Below are 27,101 nucleotides of genomic sequence, written 5' to 3' on the forward strand. Positions count from 1 at the left end.
AGCCTGACATAGGGCCCAATCTCACGAACCGTGAGATCATGACCTGAGCCAAAACTGACTGGGCCACCCAGGTGCCCCAAACCTCTATCTTAATTTCAGTTGGTTTTGGCAAGAGCTTGGGTGCAACTGATATTCACAAGTTAATCCATGAAACAATAAACAAATTAGTTTTGAAGGCCAGTTAGTACTTAGCGCTGTGAAACCAATACCCTTTACCTGGGTTGACCCACCCTGACCAGAACTCATAGAAGTTTGGCCAGAGTCAAGTCTGACAGTTGATGTGTCTTTGTCATCAAGAATGAAAATCCTGTGTTCACTCTATTTACTTTATGGTCTTAATATAAGTTTTTGCCAAAGCTCCAGGTTCATTATCAGTTGAGAATCTTGTTTCTACATAGCCCTGCACACTATATTCTGGACAGCCAAAGCACAAGCCACTCTGTTCCTTTGAGTATCCCCACCTCACATTCTGTTTGGGTGGAGTGTGTCCGGCAGGGGATCCTTCCTACTTCCCAGATTGGTATTTCAGTTTCATGTTCAACAGTAAGTCCTACAATAAGTTTTATTCTCTTCTTTTCATTTTATGCTCATCTTCCTGAGACAGGATATTACAGGAAAGTTGCTGAACAAAGTGAACCCCAGTTTGTTGAGAATGGATATCAAAGTATGTTGACCTCATGATAAATCAGAAGGGGATGAAAGGGACTGAGATGAGCTCAATTCATTTCCAAGCTAGACAAAGCTGTGGGGTCTTGTTCATGGTGGAGATCAGTGCTGACAAATCCAAATTTTGGAAAAATTTTATATGTGAGACCATTGTGGGATAGTCTTGTTGGGGCCTTGGGGACAAACCATACCTCTGTGGGTAGATGTCATGTTTCCAGGAAGGAAGCAGACATTTCCACCACCACTCATTCTGGAAAGAAGTCAAGTCAGGGGCATAAAATGAGAACTTTAGAGACTGGCTTTAGACTGACACAAGAAAAAACAAAACAAGACAAAACAAAACAAAACAAAACAGAGACACAAGAAGAGACTTCTTCATTTACTCCACAGGAAGTCCTGGGATCCTGAGCAGGTGGCAGAGTGTTAGGTCAATTGCTCCCAGCTTCTGGTGAGCTGATTTGAGTCAGGATCCTTACTAGGTTCATTCCTGTGGGAAACCCTAGCCTGGGTAAACCAGCCATGGGTCCCTCAAGCTGCTCCACCCCTGCCTCGAGGTCCCTCAGGTAGAGGAGGAGGCAGAGAGACATGTCATTGCCATGTTTATTGCTTTCCAATGTGCCAGACATGTTCTTTTTTTTAATATGCACTATTACCTGAAAAAGAATTATGGTTACTCCCATTGCATAGATGAAGTAACTGAGAACTAGAGAGATCAAATGATTCTCCAGAAAGAAGTGGCTTCTATCCCCAGCCTATAAATGGCAGCTGTGGAGAGAGGAGGAGACTATCAGTCCTACTCTATGACTTTTCTTTCCTCCTTTCCTTCCTTCCATTCTTCTTTCCTTCTTTCCTCTCTTTTTTTGTTTTAAAGATTTTATTTTTAAGTAATCTCTATACCCAATGTGGGGCTTGAGGTCACAACCCCAAGATAAAGAGTTACATGCTCCATTGACTGAGCCAGCCAGGTGCTCCTTTGGCTTTTTAAACAGTTCTCTTTCTTCTCTGCAATTGGCCTCTCTCATTTGTCTTCCTGTTATGCCCCTTTCTTTGCCCCAAATCTAATTTGTTGGCACTGGAAAAGCATAGTTTAAAGCAAAGTTGTTACATTTTCGAAAGTAACCTAATCTTAATTTATCCTGAACCTTAGGTGAGTGTTCACCACAGTGAAAGCTAGAGAATACCTGTGCTCGGCAATTCTGGCTAAGAGCCTTGAATCCTTATTTTCCTTACAGCTGTCATTCTCAAGACTTAGCATGCAACAGAACCATCTAGAGCAAGACTGGCAAGCTATATAGTCTGTGGGCCAAATACCCCTAATGGCCTGTTTTTCAGCAGACATGAGCTAGGATTGTTTTTATATTTTTAAATGATAGAAAAAAAATCAAAAGAAGAATAATATTTAACAACACAGGAAAGTTACATGAAATTTACATTTCAGTGTCCATAAATAAAGTTTTATTGGCACACAGCCATGTCCACTCATTTCCATATTGTCAATACTTTTATCCTGCAGAAGCCAGACGAACATATAGCCTGCAAAACCTAAAATATTACCCTTTACAGAAAGGGTAATTACTACCTCACCCTTGACAGAAAAACTTTGCTGACCTGTGACCCAAAGGGATTTTTAAAATACAGAGTGCTAAGCCCCGACCCTGGAGTTTCTAATTCAATAAGTCTGGGTGAGGCCAAAAATGTGTGTTTCTGATAATTTCCTACCTGATGCTGATGTTTCTGGTCTAGGGACCACACTTTGGGAACCACCACTGTATATAATGACTGGTTATGCCCAAAATGATTATTTGATTCCTATAATTTTGTTGTGCCTTTTAAATCTTGTTTCCAATTCTAGTGGAGGGCTGAAATGAGTCATACTTCTCTAGCAGAGTTTTCTTGATGTTCAAAAAGACTATGTAGCAGACAGGTTTAGAGCGAGTCCCTGGAGCCCAGCTTCTTGGAGAGAAGCCCAGCTCTACCACTTTCTGGCTTTGTGACCTTGGGTAAGTTTCTTAACCTCTCTGGGACTCAGTTTCCTTTTCTCTTAATATGAAGATAATAACAATAATAGCTTCTATACCTCACAAGGTTGATACAAACAGTAAATTGGTTAATATACATAACACATCTGCAAAGGTCCCTGGCATGTATTAAATGCTGTGATAATGCCAGATGTTATGGAGTCATCCCTGCCTGGGGCTAAGGTAGTACTCCTCAACCTTGGCAGGGTGTTGAAACCACCTGCTTTGGGTTGTACCTCTAGAGATTCTGATTTAACTAGTCTGTGGTGTGGGGTGTTGGGATCTTCAAAATTGTAAAGGTAAATTAAAATGGAGCACTGCCCAATAAAAATATAATGGCAGTTGCATGTGTAATTTTACATTTTTTAGTAGTCATGTTTAAGAAGGTGAAATTAATTTTAATAATGTCAATAACAATGTTTTATTGTTGATAAATAATAAATAAAATAGTAATTATGTATTTTATTTAACGTAGTATGTCTCAAATATTATTATTTCAACACATAACCAATGTCACAATGATTGAGATATTTCACTTTCTTTGTTTTCGTATTATGTCTTTGAAATTAAGTGTGTACTTTACATTTATAGCACATCTCAATTAGCCTGGCTACATTTCCGTGGCTGGGTAGCCACGGCTTGTGGCTTGTGGCCACTGCATAGAACAGCGTGGGTGTAGCTAATGTACAACCAAGATTGAGATCCACTGGGGTAAGGGCCCTTGCGGACCAGCCCAAAGCCATGGAGCTTCTTCTGACATTACTGTTCTTAACTTGAGTATAAAGTTTACTGCAGCTTCTCTCTCTATGGTTAGTAATCAGGTGTGGCCATTAGGACATTCAATTTAATCCAAGTTTAGTCTTAAAAACTGATGTCAATTTGAAAGCAGCAAGATCAAGTAAAGCAAATGAATCTATATGACCTGATGCCACCAGAGGCGAGAAAGACACTATGGGAACATTAACAGAGGACAAAGTAAAACAGTGATCTGTTTTGGTTCCTTCTCAATGAACCCATAGCTGGGTAAAGGGGGAAGGGGTGTTGAGTATCCCAGAAAAAAAAATACGAAACAGATATTAAGCAATCCCTTGACATTCTATGCCACATTTTGACTCAGAACTTTCTGACTCCAAATATCACTGAATATTAAGTAGGTCAAGATGCTTTTGAAAAGAGGAAGAGGAAGAAGAAGAGAATTCACCCTCTCCATTCTTTCCTACAGTGCTCAACTAACCTTCAAAAAGAATAACCTTGTAAATTTATTGTAAAAGCAAAAGAGATTTCCAAAAAGGTAAGAACAAAGATCTGTAGTTCTACCACTTAGAGATAACCACTATTAGCACCCAAGTGTGTACTATTTCAGAGCTTTTTGGTGCATCCACTTACACATATTTTAATAAAAACAGTGTCCAAGAGTGAGCACTCTTTTATAGCAAGATTCTTTGTCACTTAACAACATTTTTATATTTTCAAGTAATTTAATAATCTCCTGCAACAGCATATTGAACCTGTGTTTGGCTGGACAACGATCTACTTAATCAATCCCCTGTAACTGTATATATAGGCTGTTTCCTTCAAACTGCTAATCACACCACAAATGCTAATGCCAAAAGAAGAACATCCCTTGGTATTTATTTATTTATTTATTTATTTATTTATTTATTTATTGTAAATGTTTATTTATTTATATTTGAGAGAAAAAGCATGCACAAGCAGGGGAGGGACAGAGAAAGAGAGAGAGACAGAATCAGAAGCACACTCCAGGCTCCGAGCTGTTTCCAGGTGCATAGCCTGTTGTGGGGCTCGAACCCATGAACTGTGAGATCATGACCTGAGCTGAAGTCTGATACCACCCGAAGACTGAGTCACCCAGGCACCCATCCCTTGGTCTTTAAATCTGACATCCTCTTGCCTTAGAGCTAGCTGGGCAGATGCAGAAGAAAAGGACACACTGTTTTATCCACACGGTCTCACTAAGCCTAACACATTAAGAAACACTTTTTTTCAGTTTATTTATTTTTTGCAAGAAAGGAAGGGTGTGGGGAGGGCAGAGAGAGAGAGAGAGGGAGAGAGAGAATCCTAAGCAGGCTCTAGCATTGTCAGTGCAGAGCCCGATGTGGGTCTCAAACTCACCAACTGAGCCAACATCAAGAGTTGTACACTTAACTGACTGAGCCACCCAAGTGCCCCAAAATCCCAAGCAGGCTCTGCACTATTAGCATGGAGCCTGATGCCGGGCTCGAACTCAGGAACTGCAAGATCATGACCTGAGCTAAAGTCAGACACTTAACCAACTGAGCCACCCAGGCGCCCCTCCCCCATTTTGTAGTTTTTCTGGCTCAGAGAACAGCCAGCAGGGTGCAGGGTGCAGAGGAATGCATAGTAATGCCGTGGAAATAATGACATCAAATGATACTGAACACCATTGTGCCACCTTCAGCAGACACCAAGTTTTCTCACTGCTCTGCTCAGAAGGACCTGCAAACCCCAGAGGGACTCTGCTGCCTCTTAATATGTCAACAGCAGCTTGTGCTTGGATTTGAATTGGCTTCTCTCTGGTCTTAGAATTAATCACTTCTTTCAATAGAATCATTCCTGCAATAGGTTTGTGGGCGGGTTGAAAAAAAAAGTAATAACCCAAGAAGCCTCAAAATTTAAGGTGTTAGTTTTTCTGGCTTATATAATTTACATAATTATTTGTTCATGCCGCATTTGTATATCACTTCTCTGATTGCTTTATACGATGTGAAATTTCCTGGCAATTCCCCAAATGCCAGCTTCTCAGACTGAGTATGCAGGTTTCAGCCCATGGCAATAAAGCAAATAAATGACTGCAGGACTGCCCGGCATTCAGATAAGGTAAACACCAGCCTTTTGAGCTCTTATACTGAATTGGACACCTCAGTTTGGGAGAACAATATCTTTTCTATTTTATTAATTCTATTAAAACTATTCATAGGAGGAAAAACCAGGTTTTATTACACTTGGAGGATCAAGATAATTCACCCTTAGCTAGGATATGGTGCACCTGTATCTTTGTGGCACATATAAGCATTATTAGAGAGTCACTTTTAAGGGGAGCTGGTAAACTTACATTCAATCTGTCATATAAAAATTCAATAAAACAAGTATTTATCGCATCTTTATTCTGTGCCAGGCTCTCTTTGCCAAATCTCCAGAGAGAGGAGCAAGAAATATTCCTGCCTTCAAGGAGTTCATGGTTTAAGGAGGGAGATACACACACACATGCTATGGGATACGATTCTAGCTGAGGTAAGTAGAGTGTGATGCTCCAGGAACATCCAGAGGGAGTAATTCATCCGGCTGGTTCTAGCCTGCCTCTCAAGCCCCATCAGACCTTCTATTTGAGAAAAGACTGCCCTGGCTGCAGTAGGGAGGAGGGAAACCAGGTAGGACACCATTTCCATCATTCAGGAGGGAGTGAGGGAGTCTTGGTTCAGGGAATAGAAAGAAGTACGAGTGAAGGTTGGCCCAGTATGTGCTCTTTCTTACTAAGCTCATAGTGCTTCCGAGTGTACTTGTTTCCACATGTGGGTTCAAGAACACTTATTTTGGGGAAAAATTGGGAAGATAAGCAAAATACAGGCAATAAAATTGTAGATGCTGCCTATGGAAAAGGTTAAATAGGTATCAGCTAGTGAAGAAGAAGTACACGAATGCATCCGATCAATCAGAAATATTTCCAGCAAGTTCAGAGAGGAAAGCTGACTGGCCAGTCTATGGTAAGTTAGCCAGGAGGGAAAAAAAAAATGTCCCCATTTAAAACAAAGTCAGATCACTGGCCAGAATGAGTTCTTAAATGATGATTTTAAATAAACTCCTGGCCAAAAGGCACAATTCCTTGTTTCTTCTTTTGTTTATTCACTAAGATTATGGGTCTCAGAGCCAGCTCACCTGGATTTGAGCCATGGCTCTCACACCGGCTCTGTGACTTGGCACAAGTTGCTGAAACTCTCTGTGCATTGGCGTATAAATAGTACTAAGGTTGTGCTCAAAAGGTTGGGGTAGTAAGTACATGTCTTACTGGATGTGAAGCTCCTAGAACAGTGCCCAGCACAGAATGCTTAACTGATGTGGGTTCCTTCTATCTGCACGCACGCTGTACTGAGCACTCCCATTGTAGCAGGTGCATTTGAAGTCCTGGCTTTAGAGACTAAGACGCTCCTACTCCAACCTCAAGAAGCCCATAGTCTATTGGGGATGATAAGTGGGAATAAATGATTGTAGGCCAATATGGCAAGTGCTACAATAGGAGTAAGCACCCCATACTTTGGAGAACAGAGAGGAGGATGATGAGGGAAGGCTGAGCTGAGGCCTGCCACCTACTTGTCACAGCAAAGCCCACTGGGCTTCAGTGGGCCTACACTCCCTTTAATCCCCTGTTTCCTTTTCCTGCACAAACTTCCTCTGTCAGCACCCTTTACTGTGGGAAGGGGACCCCAGTTTCTCCTAGATACTTTGTTTAGAAAGCATAATTGGGTGATCTCACCCTGCCCTATCTGAATGAGGAAATAAATAAATAAGCGGATGCTTCTGGCATAAGGAGTTAGGTGTGCGCTCCCCCTTGGGACTGGGAAGGAGGAGGAGAGTGGTTCTGGAGAGGACACTCACAGATCAGACCTAAGTTTTAGTTAAATAAACAGAGGCATCTCAAGGCCTTGGTGAAGATGCTGGGTGAGGACAAGACTCAGAGCGAGGTGAGGACAGGCTGGAGTAGAGTTTTTGTGTTCCTTAGGTACATATGGCACGGGGGTAGGCAGCTAGTGAATTGAAAAAGGAAGGAGGGGATGATGTAATGGTTTTACGCTTTGTACTTTAAGCCTAGCTACCGAATAGCCCTATCAGTCAATGACTCGAGTGGGCAAGACCACAATAAAATAGTGACATTTAGAAAGCTTCGTTTTTTTTTCTTTTTCTCGGAGTCCATTGACCTATTGAGTAGACCCTGTTTACTGGGAGATCACTGAGCAGAAACCTGGAGATACTTTGAATCTCAGTGGATTTGGCAAAGCTATTGGCTCTTTCTGTTGCCAGCCCTTTTTTGATAAGGTGCCACCACTAACAGCAACGCTTTTCTGTTTGTAAAGTGCCTCAGAAGCATGTTGCATTTGATTTTCACATACACTGTATATGGTAGGTCCTGTGAAATGGGCTTTAGGGCTGTTTTCATATAACACATGCTGTTAAGCAAGGTTAAGCTGGTCCAAAAGTGAGGGGTGGAACCAGGGCCCCAGCCTCAACTGGAAGCCATTGTTCATCCCTCTCTAGACCCCAAGCAAGCAGTCAGCAAGACACACAGCTTACCCCCTTTCCTTCTCCCACAGAAGGAAAACTTGGGTAGGTCCTCTTCACAGATGGGATAGGAGAAATTCAAAATGGACGATCCTTTAGTGAAGAGAGCTATGTCAAGAAACAGCTCTTTGATGTCCTCTCCTTAAAGGTAAGAGAAGACCAGCTTTATTGTTAGTGTGGGTTTCACTATGTATCAAAGCATTCAACGTTTATAGAAGCATGAGCCTTTATTTCCAGAATGAGCAGAGGGCCTTTATTTCCAGAAGTCTGCTCTGTATGGGGAAAGTTTTCTTCCCTCCTTCCATTTTTCCTTCCTTCCTTCCTAACTTCCTTTTTCTTGCTTTCTTTGCCTTTCTTTCTTTCTTTCTTTCTTTCTTTCTTTCTTTCTTTCTTTTTTCTTTCTTCTTTCCTTCCTTCCTCCCTTTCTTTCTATTTCTTTCTTTTCTTTCTTTCTCTTTCTTTCTTTCTTTCTTTCTTTCTTTCTTCCTTCCTTCCTTCTTTCCTTCCCCCCTTTCTTTCTTTTTCTTTTCTTTTCTTTCTTTCTTTCTTTCTTTCTTTCTTTCTTTCTTTCTTCTCTCCTTCCTTCTTTCCTTCCTTCCTTCTTTCCTTCCTTCTTTCTCTCCTTCCATTTATTTATTTATTTATTTATTCATTTATTTGTAAAACAACACTTAGGCAAAGCTACGGGGGATAATGGCAGAAGCCCTCGGTATGAACTGTGACCCTTTTATGAACGTTCTCTTTTTGGAGCAAGGTAGTCACTCTCTGTGCTCCCCAGCCCTGATGCTCTGGCTTCTACAACTTCTCAGCTGCATAGTATTGTGTGCCTCCCCTGAGGGCGGTGGGGTTTGGTCACCCCCCACAGTTGCTAGGTAAATACTATATCACAGTTATATAGGAAGCTTTAGGGTGCTTCTCAGTGCTGGCTTCTAATTCTCTGTGCCTTTTCCTCCATTTTCCCCTTCTATGTTGCACCTACTTCTCATTCCATTTCTCTTTTACTCAGCTGCTGCTATAGAATCCAGATATTGTGCAAGTTTCCAGAAATGCAAAATGCATGAGAGTTCTTGGTCCCTAGCAATGTTCCCTCCATTTCTCTGGAATGGTTCCACACATGAAGTTTATTGAATCCTTCTGTTCTGGCTTTGATAAAACCACTTTAGAAAGGAGATACTCTAGTAGCTATAGCAATATAATGATTAACTGTTAAAGGCATAGCTAAATAAAAACAAACAATCAGACAGCTACCTAGCTCATTGATTGGGGTGGAGGGAGAAGGTATTTACCTTTGTCACAAGTTTCAGGAATCACATTAACTCTTTGGGAAATGAAATAAAGCAAATTATAAGCTATGCTGCTGGAGGTTGACTTGTTTGCTGCTGGGATAACAAAGCAAAAGCTCTTTCCTGCATAGACATCAATATTTAGGCTTGACATGTGATCTTTTGTTGCTGTTGGATATACTGATTCCAGGTGCTTATATCATCCAAATGAATGCTTAGAGTCTTTTCAGTACAAAATCACAGCATTCAGTGAGAGTTCTACTGTGTCTGGATATCACTCAGGAAGAGAAGTGAAAATGGAGATGGAAATAGAGTTAATCCCACAGAATGGTGGGCAACAGTGGCTTAGCTAGCCACTAGAGTTAATGTAAGAAATGGGGGTATGTGGAGCAGGAAGAGGTGGTGCAATGTTTCATTTCATGTCAATAATCTTCACTTACTCAGAACGATTCCAAGCCTAATGTTGAGATTTGACTTCAAGTGTTTAGAACACTGGTCAACAGAAAAGCCAAAATCTTGTAGTGGATCTGCCAAGAAGAACACAACAGATTAGGTGTGAGTACATTGTATACTCTGCAAACTCACATTAAGAATTCACACGAATGATATTTTTTTTTCTCCTACGTATATCACTAAAATGGATTCAACACCATGTTGCCCAGCACTTTTTTTTTTTTTTTGCATAAATTCACAATGTCTTCAATAATCCCTCCAAGTCTCTCCAAAGCCAATATTGGTCAACGCGATGTTCACCAATGGAAGGCTGTCAATCTGAAATGAGCAAGGTGTCTTGATGGGTGGGTGACAATCCGACTTGACATTTTTATCGTTACTTGAATTCTTTTAGTTCCTGAACCTTTGGCCTTAAAATTGCTTATTGGTTATTCTAAACATTTCACAAAGCATTATTATAATTAAAACAGAGGGAAATCTATACAAATTTTCAAAGTTAAGACCTGCCTTTGTAACTTCATGCCATCTCATATCATTCAATGTAATATTTTTTTCCCAAATATTCAATTATATGTGAGGTATTGTGCTAGATATGATAGGGACTGCAAAGATAATATCTTTTGCACTTCTGCTCATCAGAAATCTCCAGAAGTTCATTTATGCCTCAGAATAAAGTCAGGAAATGTCCTACTGGCCCCACCTTCCATACTCCATATCGTTAGTTCATCCTCCATGTTTTGAGATCAGGTAATCACCCAGCAAATTCCTGCCAAGTTACCTGCTAAGGTGCTTTCTCTAACATGTAATGGTCTCACCCTTTTGGCTGTTGTCTAATACTGAGGACTTGCTCATTCCCATCTTTTTTGTGAGCGTTTCCCTGACTATCCCCCAAATATTTTTTGGCTTCTCCAAATTCTTAAAACAGTTGTCTGAAATATTATTTCAAAATGTACCAACACATATTACTTTGTAATCTGCTCTTGGATTCATCCTACAACACTCAATCTAAACTTGGAAGCTCCTGAAAGAAAGGAGCTGGGTTTTTGTTTTGTTTTGGTTTCTATGTCCTTTCTTTTTGTTTCCCACTGGGCCCGAGAGAGAGAACTGATTTTAACTGAGAGTCTAAGTTGTAATGGTCAATGAGTTGTGCACTTTATAAGAGTTTTCTGTTTCATCCTCCCGACTCCCTAGTGTGTAGAGCAGAGCCCTGCAGTCGGCTGTATGGAAAACACCCTGTACCTATAGGGAACAAATGGATTGAATGGGCCATGAGTTAAGCTGTTCTTCCTCAGCTCCAGATCCAGTCTTCCAAACTGTGCTGTGTAAACCAGGGCTCTCCGCAATTATGCTTTTCCTTTGCCACCCACCAGCAGAAGTGCCAGAGGAAGACTGAGGCTGAGTGAGGGAAGGAATCTGCTCCTTCTTGCTTACTTGTTAGTTCCTAAGAGTGTCACCTGGAAATGGCCTGTCACCCTGGCAGTGGCAATAGGTTCCAGTGTCCAGCTCTCTTCTACACCTTCCCAGAATGAGCTGAGGCTCATCTCTGTGGGCTCCTAAGCTTCTGCTACAATAGTTTCTGCTGCAGAAACTGTCTCCCTTTCCCCAGCAATCTGTGCCTCAACTTCACAGCATCCTTCTTTGAAGCTTCCAGGTTCTGGTAACTCCAACTTCTGCCCCCTGCTCTCCCAACCCTCCTGGTGGTTGCTGCTTCCTCGCTGTCCCAGTGAAAATTACTGACATGATCTGTATTTTCCTGATAGGACTTAGACCAATTGAATAAACAACAATCTTGAGAGAGAACTATGATTTTCCTCATTTCACAGATGGGAAAATATAGACTCAGAGAGGTTCTATGAACTTATCCAGGTCCCACTCTATCATGTGGGTAGAGTCAAGATTCAAGCCCAGACTTAACAACAAACAAAAAATTACAGCCCAGTATTGTGCAGAAGTATTCATGAAGTAGAGCCTCAAAGATGTATGTTAATGATTTAATTTGTAAGATGGCCTGGAATATTTTGTGCGCAGGCATATGGCATGTGATAATTCTGTTTCATAACTGGTTTTAATTTCAGCTTAGCTATGAGCTCACATTTGTCAATGATGGTGTTCCAGACAGTTTTATCATCCACACTGCTGACCTGGAAGATATGTGATTGTCTGTGGTATCTGCTGTGGAAATGATCACTAGGCTATTTTGCCTTGCAAATCTAATCTAAGGTGCACTTCTGTTTGATCAAACCCTCTTTGATCTGGCCACTCATTTTCCTGAGGAAAGGCCATTCTGTCTTGCTCATTTTACTCCTTCATAAGCACCTTTGTGTGGTCTTGGGATTCTTTCAGCTTGGGGAATGGGAGAAGGAGGTATGGAGACAATCGTCCCTGCTCAGTATTTGGCACTCAGTATTGACAAAAAGAGGCCAATGAACAGACATTTAGGAAAGTGCACCTGAATGTTTACTGATGTTTTAAAAGTTTAGATAGAAAAAATAAACAAAGGGCAGGAGAAGGAAATAAAACATCTTGATACTGGAAAAATATTGTTAGAAAAATAATCTTAAAAAATTGTATTTCTTTGGGGGGTGAAGGGCAGAGAGAGAGAGAGAGAGAGAGAGAGAGAGGCCCAAGCAGATTCAGCACTGTAACCACAGAGCCTGATGCCAGGCTCAAACCCACGAACTGTGAGATCATGACCTGAGTCAAAACCAAGATCATGACGCTTAACCAACTAAGGCACCCAGGCACCCTCGCTTTAAGCTTTACACTTCCTTCTGGTGCCAGTTTCTCAGATGCCCTAGGGGCCAGGGCCATGGGGATCCATCCCACGAACTGTGAGATCATGATCTAAGCTGAAATCAAGAGTTGAACAACTTCACTGACTTAGCTATCTAGACATGCCCAGGAGAATAATCTTAATAGGGAACAAAGTCACAAAGAAAGCAGTAGATTGCTTCTCTCTGAGGCTGGATACACAAAAACATTAAAATAGATTGCTTTAGGGGCACCTGGATGGCTCAGTTGGTTAAGCTTTTGACTCTTTCAGCTCAGGTCATGCTCTCCTGATTTATGGGTTCAAGCCCTACATCCGGCTATGTGCTGATGGTGCAGAGCCTGCTTGGGATTCTCTCTCCTTCACTCTCTGCCCCTTCAGCTCTCTCTCTCTCTTTCAAAATAAATAAACTTAAAAAAAAAAAAGACAGATTGCTTCAAAATCTCTTAAGGGTTTGGTGATCTTTCCTTGTGGTTATTTTTATCCTATATTTGTGATCAAATTTTATATTTGAGCGTGAACATGCAGTTTGTAGTTGTCTTGGGAAAAGTGACATCAATTCCTCCTGTCCCCCAGTCTCATCCTCAGAGGCTAGCCTTCCCTCTGCAGATTTGTGTTTTCACTCAGGCTCTATATTGCCTTGTATTTTCTTTATACCTTTGCCATCCCTCTACTAGATGCTGTAAGGCAGGCTTCCAGCCTCAGGGTCTAGCACAATGCTTTAAGATTATGCTAAGTTCCAAGTGATTGTTTGATGAATTGAATGATAAATGTTGTATATAGTAAACTTGTAAAGAACTCTAAGACAGGTTTTCTCAACCTTGGCACTACTGACTTTTTGGGTCAGGTAACCCTTTTTTGTGGGAGTTGTCCCGTGCATTGTAGGATGTTAGCCACATCTTTGGCCTTGACCCCCCAGATACCAGCAGCACCCCCTACCCCTAAATCCAATTGTGACATCCAAAGATGTCTCCAGACATTGCCAAAATGTGTCCTGGAGGACAAATCCGCCTGTGGTGGAGAACCTCTATTTTCAAGAACTTCTTTGTCGCTTACCAGGCAAGTGGCTCGGAATCGCCTACCAAAATAAAAGATGGCGGATTGCATTTTTTAAGTAGTTCTTCTTATGTAATTTGAAAACTGCTGGGAGCGGGGTGGTGGTGGTGAGAGGAGAGAGTCCCTTGGACACTTGCCTCAAGTAATTTTTAATACATATAAATTGGATTATCTGAACTTGGATCTTCTGAAAGAATGAAATTGGAAAGTTAATGAGAGTTGGTGTTCCCGGGCTATGAGGGCAGAGATAAATGTTTCTTCTAGACACTTCATTGTAGAATGGCAAATGAGCTGAGGAAAAAGCCAAAGCTTCATCGTGAAATATACAATCTTTTCATTTTGAATATTTTTTTCCTTAGCCTCTGTGTTATAACCCCCTTCTGTCTGTTCTGTTGACATCTATGGGTTCTGCCCAAGTTGCAGGGAGTGAGCCCGGGATGCCCCAAACTGCCTCTGCTGTCCCTGGCCTCTGGGACACGTGTGCATATGGAAGGCAGGCTCCTCTAAACAGCTGAAAGCAAATGGTGCTGGGGGTGAGGAAGAGGCTTTGGGAAAGCAGCTGGCTGCATCTGCCTTGCATATTAAGGGCAGTGGTCCTGGAGCTGTTTTCCTGCTCATCCATAGAGTAGAATAGAATTAGATAAACAGGTGGGACTAAGTGTGAGCAGGGTCTTAACAAATCTCAGCTCCAGAACAATTTTTGTGCCTTAATCTCTGTTGGTGGCCTGCGTTCACCTGGTCTGGGCCAGAATTGGATGGTCCAGGAGAGGACAAGCTCGCCTTGGTAGTTTCTCGTCAGTGCCAAGCCTCAGCTAGAATCAGGATAGAACACTAAACCCAACAGCACAGGCTCTGGAAATGTAGTTCCTTACTGGAGGGTGGTGGGGATGCAAGCTTGATGGGTCTGGGGGCGGGTAGTGCCCTCTGCTGGGTTCCTTGCTGCTTTGTTCTCAGGCATCGGTTGCTGAGTCCTGGAGTCCATGGGTGTCACCTGGCAGGCAGCAGCCGTATTGCTGGGTGCTTTGAGGGTTACCAGAGGGGCCAAATCTCATGCTACTATTTTTTAAATATCTCATAGCTCTGCTTGAGGGTTACTTTTTACTTAATATTTTGAATAATTATATTCTCACAAGATGTTGCAAAAAGATACTGAGAAGTTTCACTCACCCTTCATTCTGCTTTCCCCCATCACAACATCTTACATATAATAGAGTACAACATCAGAACCAGGACTCTGACACTGGTACCATGAACAGAGTTTATTCAGACTGTACCAGTTTTATACACATTTATGTGCGTGTGTTTGTGTGTGTGTGTGTGTGTGTGTGTATGCATGTGTGTATGTGTATGCACACGTGCACATGGATGCCTTTACATTTTGATTGCTTAGGTTTTACAAACTGTTGCAAGATGGGTGAAGCACTGGGGCGTCTGGGTGGCTCAGTCGGCTGAGCATCAAACTTGGGCTCAGGTCATGATCTTGTGGTTTGTGAGTTCAAGCCCCATGTCAGGCTCTGGGCTGACAGCTCAGAGAGGCTGGAGCCTGCTTCAGATTCTGTGTCTGTCTCTCTGTCCCTTCCCCACTACTGCTCTCTCTCAAAAAGAATGAATAAACATTTTTAAAAAACTGGGTGAAGCACTGGCTCTTCTGCTCTTATGGCAGTGCCAGCTCAAGCCTCACCTCCACTGGCCTTCCCATGTCTCTGCCAAGTCGATCTCTAGGCTTATCCATGTTCTTCCTGCTGCACGAAGGTAATCTCTCTCTCTGTCTCTCTGTCTCTCTCTGTCTCTCTCTTCCTTGTGTGACTATGAGTGGATGTGGGCTAACAAGTCTGAAATCTGCAGGGCAGGACAGCAGGCTAGAAACTCAGGTTGCATTTCTGTGGTGGCAGCCTTGCAACTGAATTGCTGCTTCTTCTGGAAACTTCAGAATTTTCTCTTAAGGCCATCAAAGGATTGGATGAGTCTCACCCACATTAGCGAGGATAACCAGCGTTACTCAAAGCTTATTGATTATAAATGTTAATCACATCCATAAATACCTTCAAGGGAGCATCTTTTATTTTTTAAGTTTATTTTTTTATTTAGAGAGAGAGCACTTGCACACACACATGAACAAACAGAGGGAGGGGCAGAGGGAGAGGGAGAGAGAATCCCAAGCAGGCTCCATGCTCAGTGCAGAGCCTGATGTGGGGCTCGATCTCACAACCATGAGATCACGGCCTGAGCCGATATCAAGATTCGGATGCTTAACCGACTGAGCCACCCAGGTGCCCCGATCTTCACTGCAACACCTTGACCAAACAAATGGGCACCAGAGCCTAGCCAAGTGGATGCATAGAATTCATCATCATGGGGGGCCTTTTGTGTTGTATTGCTGGAACCCTCAATAGCTCTTCAAATTGTGCCTTCACAATCCTTCTTGTTCTTATATGGTCCAAAGTAACTTGGGATTCAAATATCTCTGACTGGCTCCATATGTTTCTGGGGTGGATATATTGAACTCCCTATCAGTGGTAGGCACTGTGCTTAATGCTTGGGATATAGAGATTCAAAGAAGCCATCTTAGTTTTCAGGAGTATATGAGTAGGGATGTCCTGGCCCATGGAAGCCCAAAGAGTGAGCCAGTAACTATGTTTGGGGAGCCATTGATGATTGTAGAAGGAGAGGGTGACATGATATGATCCGTGCTTTCCTTACCTGCAATGGTTTCTCTCCCTTCTATCCAAACCCTGACCTCTTTGGGAAATATATTACCTCATTCCACCAGCTTCTTTCTTTTTATTCCTATGAATTTATGATCTATGCTGATTATTTAGCATGTAACATGGGCTACATTGCATAGTTACTCAATGCTTTATATGATAATGTCTTGCTTCCTCAACCAATGTCAGATCTTCGAGGGCAGGACCTTTCTATTGTATATTATTGTATCATATTCGCCTCCCTTGTATTTTGATTACTCCTCCCCTTCCCGTCATATCTGATATGCACCTCCAATGGCAGGTGCTAAGTCAGTTTTTGCTGATAAATCAGTCTTACTTTTATTCTCTGGTTTCCGAAAGCATGTTTCCCTCTATCTGCAGTGTAAAAATCAATTTGGCCAATTTCCAGTAAATGTCTTGTGAGAAGTTTAGACCCCACATAGGAAAACTTTGATTGCCTCCCCTACTTTTTGTTTTGTTTTGTTTTGTTTTCTACACCTTCACAGTCCGGCTCAACTACCCCCTCCCCAGGATTCCAACTGGGGTTTTCTCACCTGTCCTTCCCCTGGTCTCTCATGGTACCCTGTGTATATTTTTATCATCGTGAGTGTGGGAATTATTACTAGTTTGCACTCTGGTAGATTGCACTAGGGTATAAGCTGTGAGTGGTCAGGAGCTAGGCTTTGTTTACTCATCACCACATAACCAGAATCTAGTCTAGTAGGCATATCTCAGAATATCAGTTGGTTGGATAAATAGATGGGAAGGACAGAAAGTCAGTTAGTCTGATGATAACAGAAGGGAAGTTGAGCATTTATTTCCAGGCTTGGTGGGTGCCAGCAATTACCGGGGAAGACTGAGTTGGAAGGCCAGTGATATCAAACCTCTCCCCATACCTGGAAGTTTCTCTTGGAAGGTGTTAGTACATTAACTTTATCATCATCATAATAAGAATTTTGCTTTGGCACTTAGGATGGAGTTTCAGAGTGTGGTCAAAAATCTAATCCCAGGCCAAATAGTAGAAGATACTCATTCCTCTGCCATCTTTCAGAATTCTTTTCCCCCCCAAAACTCCAAACAACAAATAGGCCTTGCTTTTGACTTCTTCCTTTAAGTTACATGATTACCAATTCTGCAAATTTGTATTCTGTATCTTATACAGGCCTAATTGTGCATGGATCTGGAAGTCTGCCTTTTTTGATTGGGGTATTTTAATTTGTTTGTGTGATTCGCAGGACAACTGTCAAGGGTCACTGTGGATCCCTAAAAAGAGGATGGTGTGTAAGGTTTCATATGTAAGTGAGATGTCTTTGCTGGAAATTCATTACCATGGCAACATAAAATTAACTTTCCTCTTTTCGTCCTTGATGCCATTGTGGTACGTTCCTTCTACCCCTTCCCTCAGACTCCCTCTCTGCCTTTGAAGATAGAGAAGTGACTTATAATGTGGCAAACGTATTTTACCTATGTTGCTCTGTTATTTCCTGATATCTTTTTATTTCTGCCTTTCAAATCTTGTTACTCTAGGACAGCGCAGGGATGCCCCCCAATGGGCCATTAATTCAAATAATAGCAGTCCCACCATGTTCCAGTCTCTTTGGAGGTATTTCCTTGGGAATTGACTCACACAGCCAAAGTCAGATGTATGGTCTGACTTCTCGTTTTATCTTGGATAGGCAGATGGTGTATTCAAACTGTGTTTGACTAGGACAGTTTACCCAGAGCCTTACTGTTGATGTTGATTGAGTAGGCTCCCCCAAGTCTAGAAGCATCCGAGGAACTTGCCTATTCTGTTTAGTATTTAAAATTATTTAACTTTCTGTTGCTAATCTGTAGTTAATCCATACGGGATAGAAAAATGGAGAAAAGCTAAAATGTCTTTTTTTCCTTTTAATGGAAAATTAGACTTCAGAGCATGAGTCTCCACTACACTTTGAGGGTGGGGATTTACATTTCGCCAGCAGGTAAACTTCTTTCCCAGGAAGGAGCACACATGTGGTTTCATACTCTTTGGCTTAGGTATGTCAGAAACCATGGCAGTGTTTGGTGACACTGAGACACAATCAGGATATACCTGTCATATTTCACTTCTGCATTTCCTGCAAATCTTTCTATTTTCTGACAGGGCACAAGGACTGGGTTATGATGTACAGGTGGTGTACTTGATGGTGTGTGTGGCTTTGAAGATAAACTCTGGGACTATTCTTCAAATGCTGGGCACGCTGAAAAGGAATTCCCTCCTGCTTCTGGAAATCATGAACTGGGAAAAAGCTAAGGACTTTGTCCTTGGCATCTGATGCTGTGGAATATGAAGCATAAGTGAGTAGGGGCCAGTAAACTGGGTGAGAGGGAACATCTGACATCATCCCTGTCTGCTTATTTATAGAACTGGACTTGCACCCAAAGTACCAGGAGGTTCTAAGATATATATGAATCATTGACTCTGGCCCCTGTCTTGTGGGTGGCCAGGACATCAGGTATTAATATCTCCATTTTGTGATGAAGAGGCTGAGATCTAGGGCAGCAAAGTGATGGACTCCAGTCTCCAGACTCAGCCTGCTGTGGCTTTGCTCTCACACAGCTGTGTGTGATAGACAAACAGCAAGAGAGGTCAACTGACTCAGAGAAGGAAACAGAGCTCTGGACAGAAGTGGAATGAACCCAGATACATGCACCAAGACTGTTCCTCTTGTGTCTCAGGTTGATCATGAGGAGGGACAAGGCAAGGCAGACCTGAGTCCTCAGTTTTGCTGGGCTTGCTGGCTAGACTTCCTTGCAAGGATTGTTTGCTAGGATTGCCTAGCTCACTGTTACTCTGCAAAGCTGGGTGGCTGTTTCCCAACCCAAAGGACTCTGGGAAAGCACAGATGAAAAAACAGAGGTGTTAGATGGTTTTTGTAGGAATTAAGCAATCCAAGGGGTGCCTTGATGGCTCAGTTGGTTGAAGGTCCACCTTCACCTCAGGTCATAATCTCATGGTTCATGGGTTCAAGCCCCAAGTCAGGCTCTGTGTTGACAGCATAGAGTCTGCTTGGGATTCTGTCTCCCTCTCTCTCTGCCCTTCTCCTGATCTCTCTCTCTCTCTCTCAAAATAAATAAATAAACATTTAAAAAACTAAAAATAATTCATGTAAAGCATCTAGGCCAGTGGTAACTACATAGTAGATTTTCAATCATTGGGCAAAAAAGGATGGATTCTGTTAGGGCAACATTGACTATACTTCTTGTGACCATTCAAAATGAAACTAACTTCTTTTTAAAATTTTCTTTGTCACATTAAGAGCACTCTAGGGTTTAAAATAATTTAGTAAAGTTCAATAGATATTTCTGAAACAAAACCTAGATGTCAGCTAGAGCCTCTCAGCCGTTGAGATATAAATAGGATCACACTGAACACGGTTAGAGGTTGGAGATGTTCTTTGTCCCTTGTTCTTAAACGTGGCTGCACATTGGAGTCACCTGGGGAGCTCTGTAAAATTACTGATGCCTGGGTCCTGCCTCAGATGTTCTGGATACTGTCTGGGCCTCAAGATTCGTATATACTCCGCAGGTGATTCTATTGTTCAGCGACTTGTGAAAACCATGGTCATAAGCCACACTAAGTTGTGTGCTCATTCCCTGAGCTTGGGTTGGCATGGGTGGGCTTCTAGATCTATTGTGCTATTATTCCAGGCTGAAAATTTAATCACTTCACAGATTTCCTAAGAAATCTCCTCACAAAACTTTTCACAAATTTATAGATTGTATGAAGAAACGGGGGGGAGGAGGAGGGTGTTTCACCATATTCCTGGCCCCCCCCTACCTGTCTTCCTCTCTCTAACTTCTTTCTCTAGACAAAATATTTCCCATTGTCTCCATGCTGAGGGTCTGGAAGCACACCAGGCGCTCCAGGGCTTCAGTAGCCACCCCAGTGGCTTGTAAAGGAATCGTTCAAGAAAGGCTTAGTTAGAATTCTTGGAACAGCCCCTTAAGAGAATTTTTTTCTGCTTCATTTCAGGAACATGGACTCAATGCCAAACACTAACCCAGGCATGAAAAGGTTTGAGATGGGGTCCAGGGACCAAGAGGATAGAGGTAAAAAGGTGGACATTGAGGGCTGTTGGGAGAGAGTGGGCATAGGGTGGGGGGCATGTGAGGGGAAGAGAAAGTGTGGGCTCAGAGAAGCTGGCCATCCAGGACCAGTGGGCTGCCTACAGGGCTCACTCAGACCTCTGTGCTGAGGGGGGAGCAATCACTTTTGTGTAGGGATCCAAGCAATCCCTGAAATTAAAAAATACTAAAAACTTGGGGTGTCTGGATGGCTCAGTCGTTTAAGAGTCCAACTCTTCATTTCTGCTTAGGTCATGATCTCATGGTTTGTGGGTTTGAGCCCTACATCAAGCTCTGCACTGACAGCTCAGAGCCTGCTTGGGATCCTCTCTTTGTCTCTCTCTCTGCTCTTCCCATAAGCACCCCACACCCTCTCAAAATAAATAAGTAAATAAACTTAAAAATACTAAAACTTTGTGATTGAAAATAAAAGACATTCTGGCCTTAATTAAGTATATAATTAAACGATTAGTTGTGTCTTTTGTGGCCTAATTGGCTTTACTTTCCTATACCCTTTGTGTCCACAAAGGTGACCAAGGTCCACCATGGTGGGGCTCAGAACCTTTGGGTGTCATTGTCGGCAGAATGTGTCATGTTGTATGTGTTTGGTATCTCTCCATAAACCTCCATGACCTTTGGGGATGGAATGTCAACATGTCCATCTACTTTTTTTTTTTAAGTTTATTTATCTATTTTGAGAGAGAAAGAGAGAGGGAGAGAGAGAGAGAGAGAGAGAGAGAGAGAGAGAGCAGGGTGAGTATGAGTGGGGGAGGGGCAGAGTGAGAGAGAGAGAATCCCAAGCAGGCTCTGCTCTGCCAGTGCAGAGCCCAATGCAGGGCTCGAACCCGCTAACCATGAGATCCATGACCTGAGCTGAAGTCAAGAGTCAGACACTTAACTGACTGAGCCACCAAAGTTCCTGGGTCCATCTACTTTTTATTGAATTTTTTTTCTTTTTAAGAGGCTGCCTCTGTTCCTGAACACAGGCACAAGTACAGGCTACCAAGAAATAAAAACTTTTTCATTTTCAGAAGAGAGGTAAGGTTTAAGCTATAAACTCTCCAGAAAATATTTCCATAAGAATTTGAGAATGAAAAACAACAACAACAACAACAACAACAACATACAGTCCCTTTACTATTTCTGAATTCCACACTCCGACAATATCTTGTTTGTCTGATTTGCACTATGTAATAGGTACTGGATAATTGTTGAGTGAATAAAGGAACGTTGAAAAACAATCAGACAGGGGTAAGTAAGGGATTGAAGTGATTTTGGAAATGGTCTGCCTGCTCCTTTATCTCCTCAGATGTTTTGCTAAAACATTTCTGTTTTAATAAGTCTCAATTTTAATTTGTCTTCTCCTAATACAAGTGGACATAAAGATCACTTCCCCCTATAGTTCTCAGTACTCAGACTGGGGAGGGAGGGGGGCGGTCAACGTTCTTCTAGTGAGATTGTGTTTGGGACATACACTTGAAGTCAGACCAACCAATCAGAGCCTGCCAACATTTGGACTCTTCCTATTTTTTGTGGGTGACCAGAAAATAGAGTAGGAGATGCTACATCAACAGGGGAGACAAGAACTCTAATACCAGTCTATTGATCAAATCCCGAACATGTTTGAAGCTCCTACCATGGGCTGAACACTGTGCAAGATACAAAGATGAGTTAGTTTTAGGCATAACCCGTGACTTTCTGGAACACAGAGTGTAGAAGGAGAAAGGAAAGGTGAATAGACAATCTCCACACAGCATAGCTACAAGGTGCAACAAAGAACAAGGGGGGTGTGCGTGATCCAGTGTGAGTGGTCAGAGATGGCCACCAAATGGAGATGATGCCAGCGCTCAGACTTGCCAGCTGCAGGGGACGCAGGAGAATGAAATCAATGGTCACTTTTGTAGCTCTGACCACAGAAAGGTGCTATTTGAAGCACTATGTGTGTATTAGCTTGAATACTTTCAAAAGCCTTAAGAGAGAAATAGTATTATTATCTGCATTTTAGAGTCTAGGAAACTGAGGCAAGGAGGGCTTAAGGAAAGTGTCTAGGGTCACACACCTGAAAGGGGCTGCAGTATGAACCCAGAGAGACTGTCTATACACAGGTACTCTTTTCCAAGAAACTTGGGCAGAGAGAACAACACATACAAAAACTCTGAAGGCCTCAAGAGCATGTAATTTCTGGGAGCTTCACATTTGCCAACAAAGCCCTTTGTGAAATCAGGGAAGTTCTTCATTTGTGGCGTTCACCTTGAATGTTATATATGCAGTCAGTTCAGATTCTTCGAAGACTTGAGGTCAGAGGTGGGTGGTGTTTGTAGGAACATACACAGATCTTAAAGATCCTAGAGTCACCTCAGGAAGGATCCTGAAAAGGCCAGAATACTTAACTTTCTTTCTTCTCTTGTTTAGAAAGGCACTGGAAAGGTAGATTTCTGCTTTCTTCCTATGTATTTCCCAAGAAGGTGCCAACCTTAGTGAAGCACACATTTCTGTTTTTTTGTTTTTTGTTTTTTTTAATTTTGGGAGAGAGAGAGCATGAGCCAGGGAGGCGCAGAGAGAGAAGGAGAGAGAGAATCCCAAGCAGGCTCTACACTGTCAGCACAAGACCATGAGATCATGACCTGAGACAAAATCAAGAGTTAGACACTTAACTAACTGAGCCACTCAAGCGCCCCAGTGAAGCACATGCTTCTGTGGTTGTTGGGGTTAAGAAGACTGCACCGTCATCACTGGCCTGCATCTTGCATGTAAGCTCTGAGTTCTCACCCTTTCTCAGACTTTGCCAAACATCTTCCCATCATGTGGAATTGAATAACTGTACTGCTGATGTTCAGTTTGACCCAAAACCAGTTTGTCTTTTGCAGTCCTTAAATACTCTCCTCCCACCATCCCACACTCCACAAGAACAAAAACCACAACTGTGTGTCACTGTGGTCTTCTAGGCTAACCATTTTAGGGGGCTCTTTCTAGAAGTAATAGGAATAGCTACTTCTACTTAACTCAGAATTTAAGTCAAGGCGATAGCCAGCCATCACCCTACCTTACTGAGCCTCTCTTTCCTCATCTGTAGAAGGAAAAACTTGGCACCACTTAAAGCTTTCTTTTTAAAACATTTTTAAGTTTATTTATTTATTTTGAGAGAGAGAGAGAGAGAGAGAGAACGCCAGTGGGGGAGGAGCAGAGAGAGAAGGAGAGACAGAGAGACAGAGAATCCCAAGCAGGCTCAGCGTTGTCAGCACTGAGCCTGATGCGGGGCTGAAACCCATGAGCTATGAGATCATGACCTGAGCTGAAACCAAGAATCGGACACTTAACGGACTGAGCCACCCAGGTGCCCATGCTTTAAGCTTTACACTTCCTTCTGGTGCCAATTTCTCAGATGCCCTAGAGGCCAAGGCCGTGGAGCCTGCATGTGGGGCTCAGAGCTTGTGCTGTCGACAGAACTGCTGAAAGAGAGATGCAGGGACTTAGGCTCAAACCTAGAGCTGGGCTTTTTTTTTTTTTTGACTTTTTATTTTGCAATAATGATAGATTTACAGGAAGTTGCAAGAAGAGTACAGGGAGGTCCTGTGTATCCTTCACCTGGCTCCCTCCATGCTAACATTTTACATAATTGAATTTAACCAGTTTTTACATGCACTCGTGCATACACATGTGAACACATGTGCATGTGCAGTTTTACGTAATTTTATCGCGTGTAACCACCACCCCAATCAAGACATAGATACAAAGGATATTCCTCAGGCTCCCTTTGATAATTATCCCCTTCCTTACCCTTAGCAACCACCAATCTGCTCTCCATCAATATAATTTTGTCATCTTGAGAATGTCATACAAATGGATGCATATGGTGTGTAACCTTTTGAGATTGGTTGTTTTCACTTGGCATAGCATCCTTGAGATCCATCTAGGTTGTGGTGTGTACCAACAGCTAATTCGTGTTTATTGCTGAGCTCTATTCTACAGTATGGATGCACTATGGTTTGTTAACCATTTACCTACTGAAGGACATTTGGCCAATTTGAGGCTATGACAGATAAAGCTATTATGATCTGTCACATACAGGTTTATATGGACATAGTTTTCATTTCTCTGGGATATGTACCAGGAACTGAGATGGCTGAGTAATACGGTAAATGTATATTTAGTTTCCTAAGAAACAGCTTTGCTGTTTTCCGTACGGGCTGTACATTTTACATTCTCTCCAGCAATGTAAGCAGGTCTTGTTAAAGGAAAATTCTTGCTAGAGAAGCTTGTTCCCCAGGGAGAAATCAGAGAAGGAGCTTATGGTCCAATATGGGGTTGATAGCTTCTATACCTGCTCAGCCTTGGAGATTGTGACAAGGCTCCCTCTGTGACGTGAGAAGAATTTCTCAGAAATGATTCAAATACAGTAAAACCTTGGTTTGCAAGCATAATTCGTTCCAGAAACATGCTTGTAATCCAAAGCACCTGTATATTGATATTTCCCCATGAGAAATAATGGAAACTCAGATGGTTCGTCCTACAACACCAAAATATTCATATAAAAATGATTACAATACTGTAATATAATGCAAAAAATACAAAATATAAAGAAAAATAAATTAACCTGCACTTAGCTTTGAAAACTTTCATGCTGGTGTGAGGGACACAAGAGAGAGGAGGGTGATTGTGTAGGACAACTTTCACTATCACTAACAGAATCACTGCTGTCTATTGGCTCAATGGAATCTTTTTCTGCATGGGGCCATTGTATACACTCGCACAGATGTTGACTACAGTACAGTATGAATAAACTCTTGTCATCTACTGTATTTAATGTAACTGGCAATAAGGCAGCAGAGGAAAGCATCTCTATCTGCAGGCAGCCTGACCTAGAATGAAGCAAAGCATTCCTAAGCTTCCTCTTGTATGAAAAAGCAAAGGACTGTCCATAGGTGCTTTGAAGTGACAAAAAATACACTAGTGCCAGTTGTGGGCACCTTCCAACATTCTGAAAAATCACTGATTTCTGCCAAACACCGCAGCCTGAGACTGAGCATCAGAGCATGGGAGACAATCACCCACAATTCCATAGCAAGAGGGGGGTTGGGGAAGAAGAGCCATTTTCTCTGTTGTGACCATGTGATGTTTGGCGTCTTGTACTACTCGTATTGCAAGACATCACACGCACTTGTTTATCAAGTTAAAATTTGTTAGAAAAATGTGCTTATGTTGCAGAACACTCACAGAACAAGTTACTCGCAATCCAAGGTTTTACGGTACTAGGAGCCATGAAGTGCAGGGGGTAGCCGTGGTAATTGTTGGTAATAACGTGTGGGTTGGGAGGCTTAGATACTTGTGGCAGGGAGCTTCCTTACTTTGCCACCCGCCTTCCTTCCCGATGCTGCCCTCGGGGCCCCTGAAGCAATTTTGGCCACACTCCGTCCTATAGAGGCCTGCAGGGCAAGTGTTCATTCTTGAGATCTGTTTCCCTAATGCTGTCTGGTATGAGATCAACTTGATATATTTTTTGTCCCCCTTGGGTACTGCTCTCCCCACATGTGGTAATGAATTGTCCATGCTGCCTCCAATCAGTCCCACAAGAGGAAAAAATCAATTTACACTTTTTCAAGGAAGCAATCCTATTGACAGAGCTGACGTGTTGTCTTAGTTTGCCAGGCTGCCATAACAAAATCCCACAGCTCGGGTGGCTTAAACAGCAGACATTTGTTTCTCACAGCTCTGGAGGCTGGAAGTCCAAGATCTAGGTGCTGGCTGATGTGGTTTGTGGTGAGGGCCCTCTTCCTGGATTACGGATGGCCACCTTCTCAATGTATGCTTGCATGGCAGAGAGGGAGACAGCAAGCTCTCTTTGGTCTCTTCCTCTTATAAGGACACTAGTCCTATCATGGAACCCCCTTCACATAATCTCATCCAACCTTCCCACAGGCTCCACCTCCTACTACCTTCACATTGTGGTTTAGGGCTTCAACATAAGAATTTTGTGGTGGACACAAACATTCAGTATATAATATGTGTAAAGACCCTCCTCTTCACTGTTAGCGGGTTGGTAAAGGGGTCACTCAGTGACACTGTCTCCAAATGTGACCACCTTGATTCAGAATGAAGAGAAGGGCTCACTCACAGAAAGGCATTTGAAGGAAGAAGACATGTTCAAGGAGGATCACTGGCTCCTTCTTCAGAGAATAAGAGGCACAGTATCTCTAGGGCATGGAATCAACATTTACTCAAGATGCCTTGGAGATTTCCTGAGAAGATGAAGTGGGTACCCAACCAGAGTTTCTTCCAGAGGGTCTTGTAGTGAAATCAAGGAAGTAGGATTCCTCATTCCCCAAACCAGTTCACCATTCCTTCCTGTGTCCCCCACATTGGGAGACAGAGCCAGAATAGGTCTGCTGGATGTCCCAGCTCTGCAATTGAGCTCTCCCTGATGGGAAGGATGGAGATGTTTCTGTGGGAAAACCCACACTTCTCCAGCACTTTGTCACTTGTGTTACACAGACCACCCTAGGAATAAGATCCCATGGCATGAATGATATAGGACTACGATCACTCACAGGTCGATGCTGGAGGAGAAAAGAACCAGCTGCCTTTGGCTTGACCCTTCTGCCAACAAAATTAACTCCTAAGCAAACAAAGGGCTTATCTCTCTGCTTCCCAAATCAACACAATCCTACGACTTCCCTCCTGGTTAAAGGATTAAAAATACATTTGCTAAAAATAAAATAAAAGAATTATATTGGAAGATAGCAAACTAACA

General features: G+C 42.5%; 1 protein-coding gene across 3 annotated transcripts in view; it reads right to left on the reverse strand.

Moving 5' to 3' along the window:
* Positions 1–27,101, reverse strand: part of LY86 (lymphocyte antigen 86) — a 61,022-nt gene that overhangs the window by 17,652 nt on the left and 16,269 nt on the right. For all 3 annotated transcript variants that reach the window (XR_008423056.1, XR_002072562.2, XM_019419826.2), the window contains exons 2-3: positions 9,721–9,807; positions 8,010–8,138 (exon numbers count right to left, since the gene is read on the reverse strand). Coding sequence is in view for 1 of the 3 variants with exons in the window: in XM_019419826.2 (XP_019275371.1) it covers positions 8,010–8,138; positions 9,721–9,807 (216 nt within the window). In the remaining 2 variants the exon portion in view is untranslated. The remainder of the gene's footprint in view (positions 1–8,009; positions 8,139–9,720; positions 9,808–27,101) is intronic.

Source organism: Panthera pardus, unplaced genomic scaffold, assembly GCF_024362965.1.
Source record: "Panthera pardus isolate Hobbes unplaced genomic scaffold, ASM2436296v1 HiC_scaffold_17, whole genome shotgun sequence".
Taxonomy (NCBI): domain Eukaryota; kingdom Metazoa; phylum Chordata; class Mammalia; order Carnivora; family Felidae; genus Panthera; species Panthera pardus.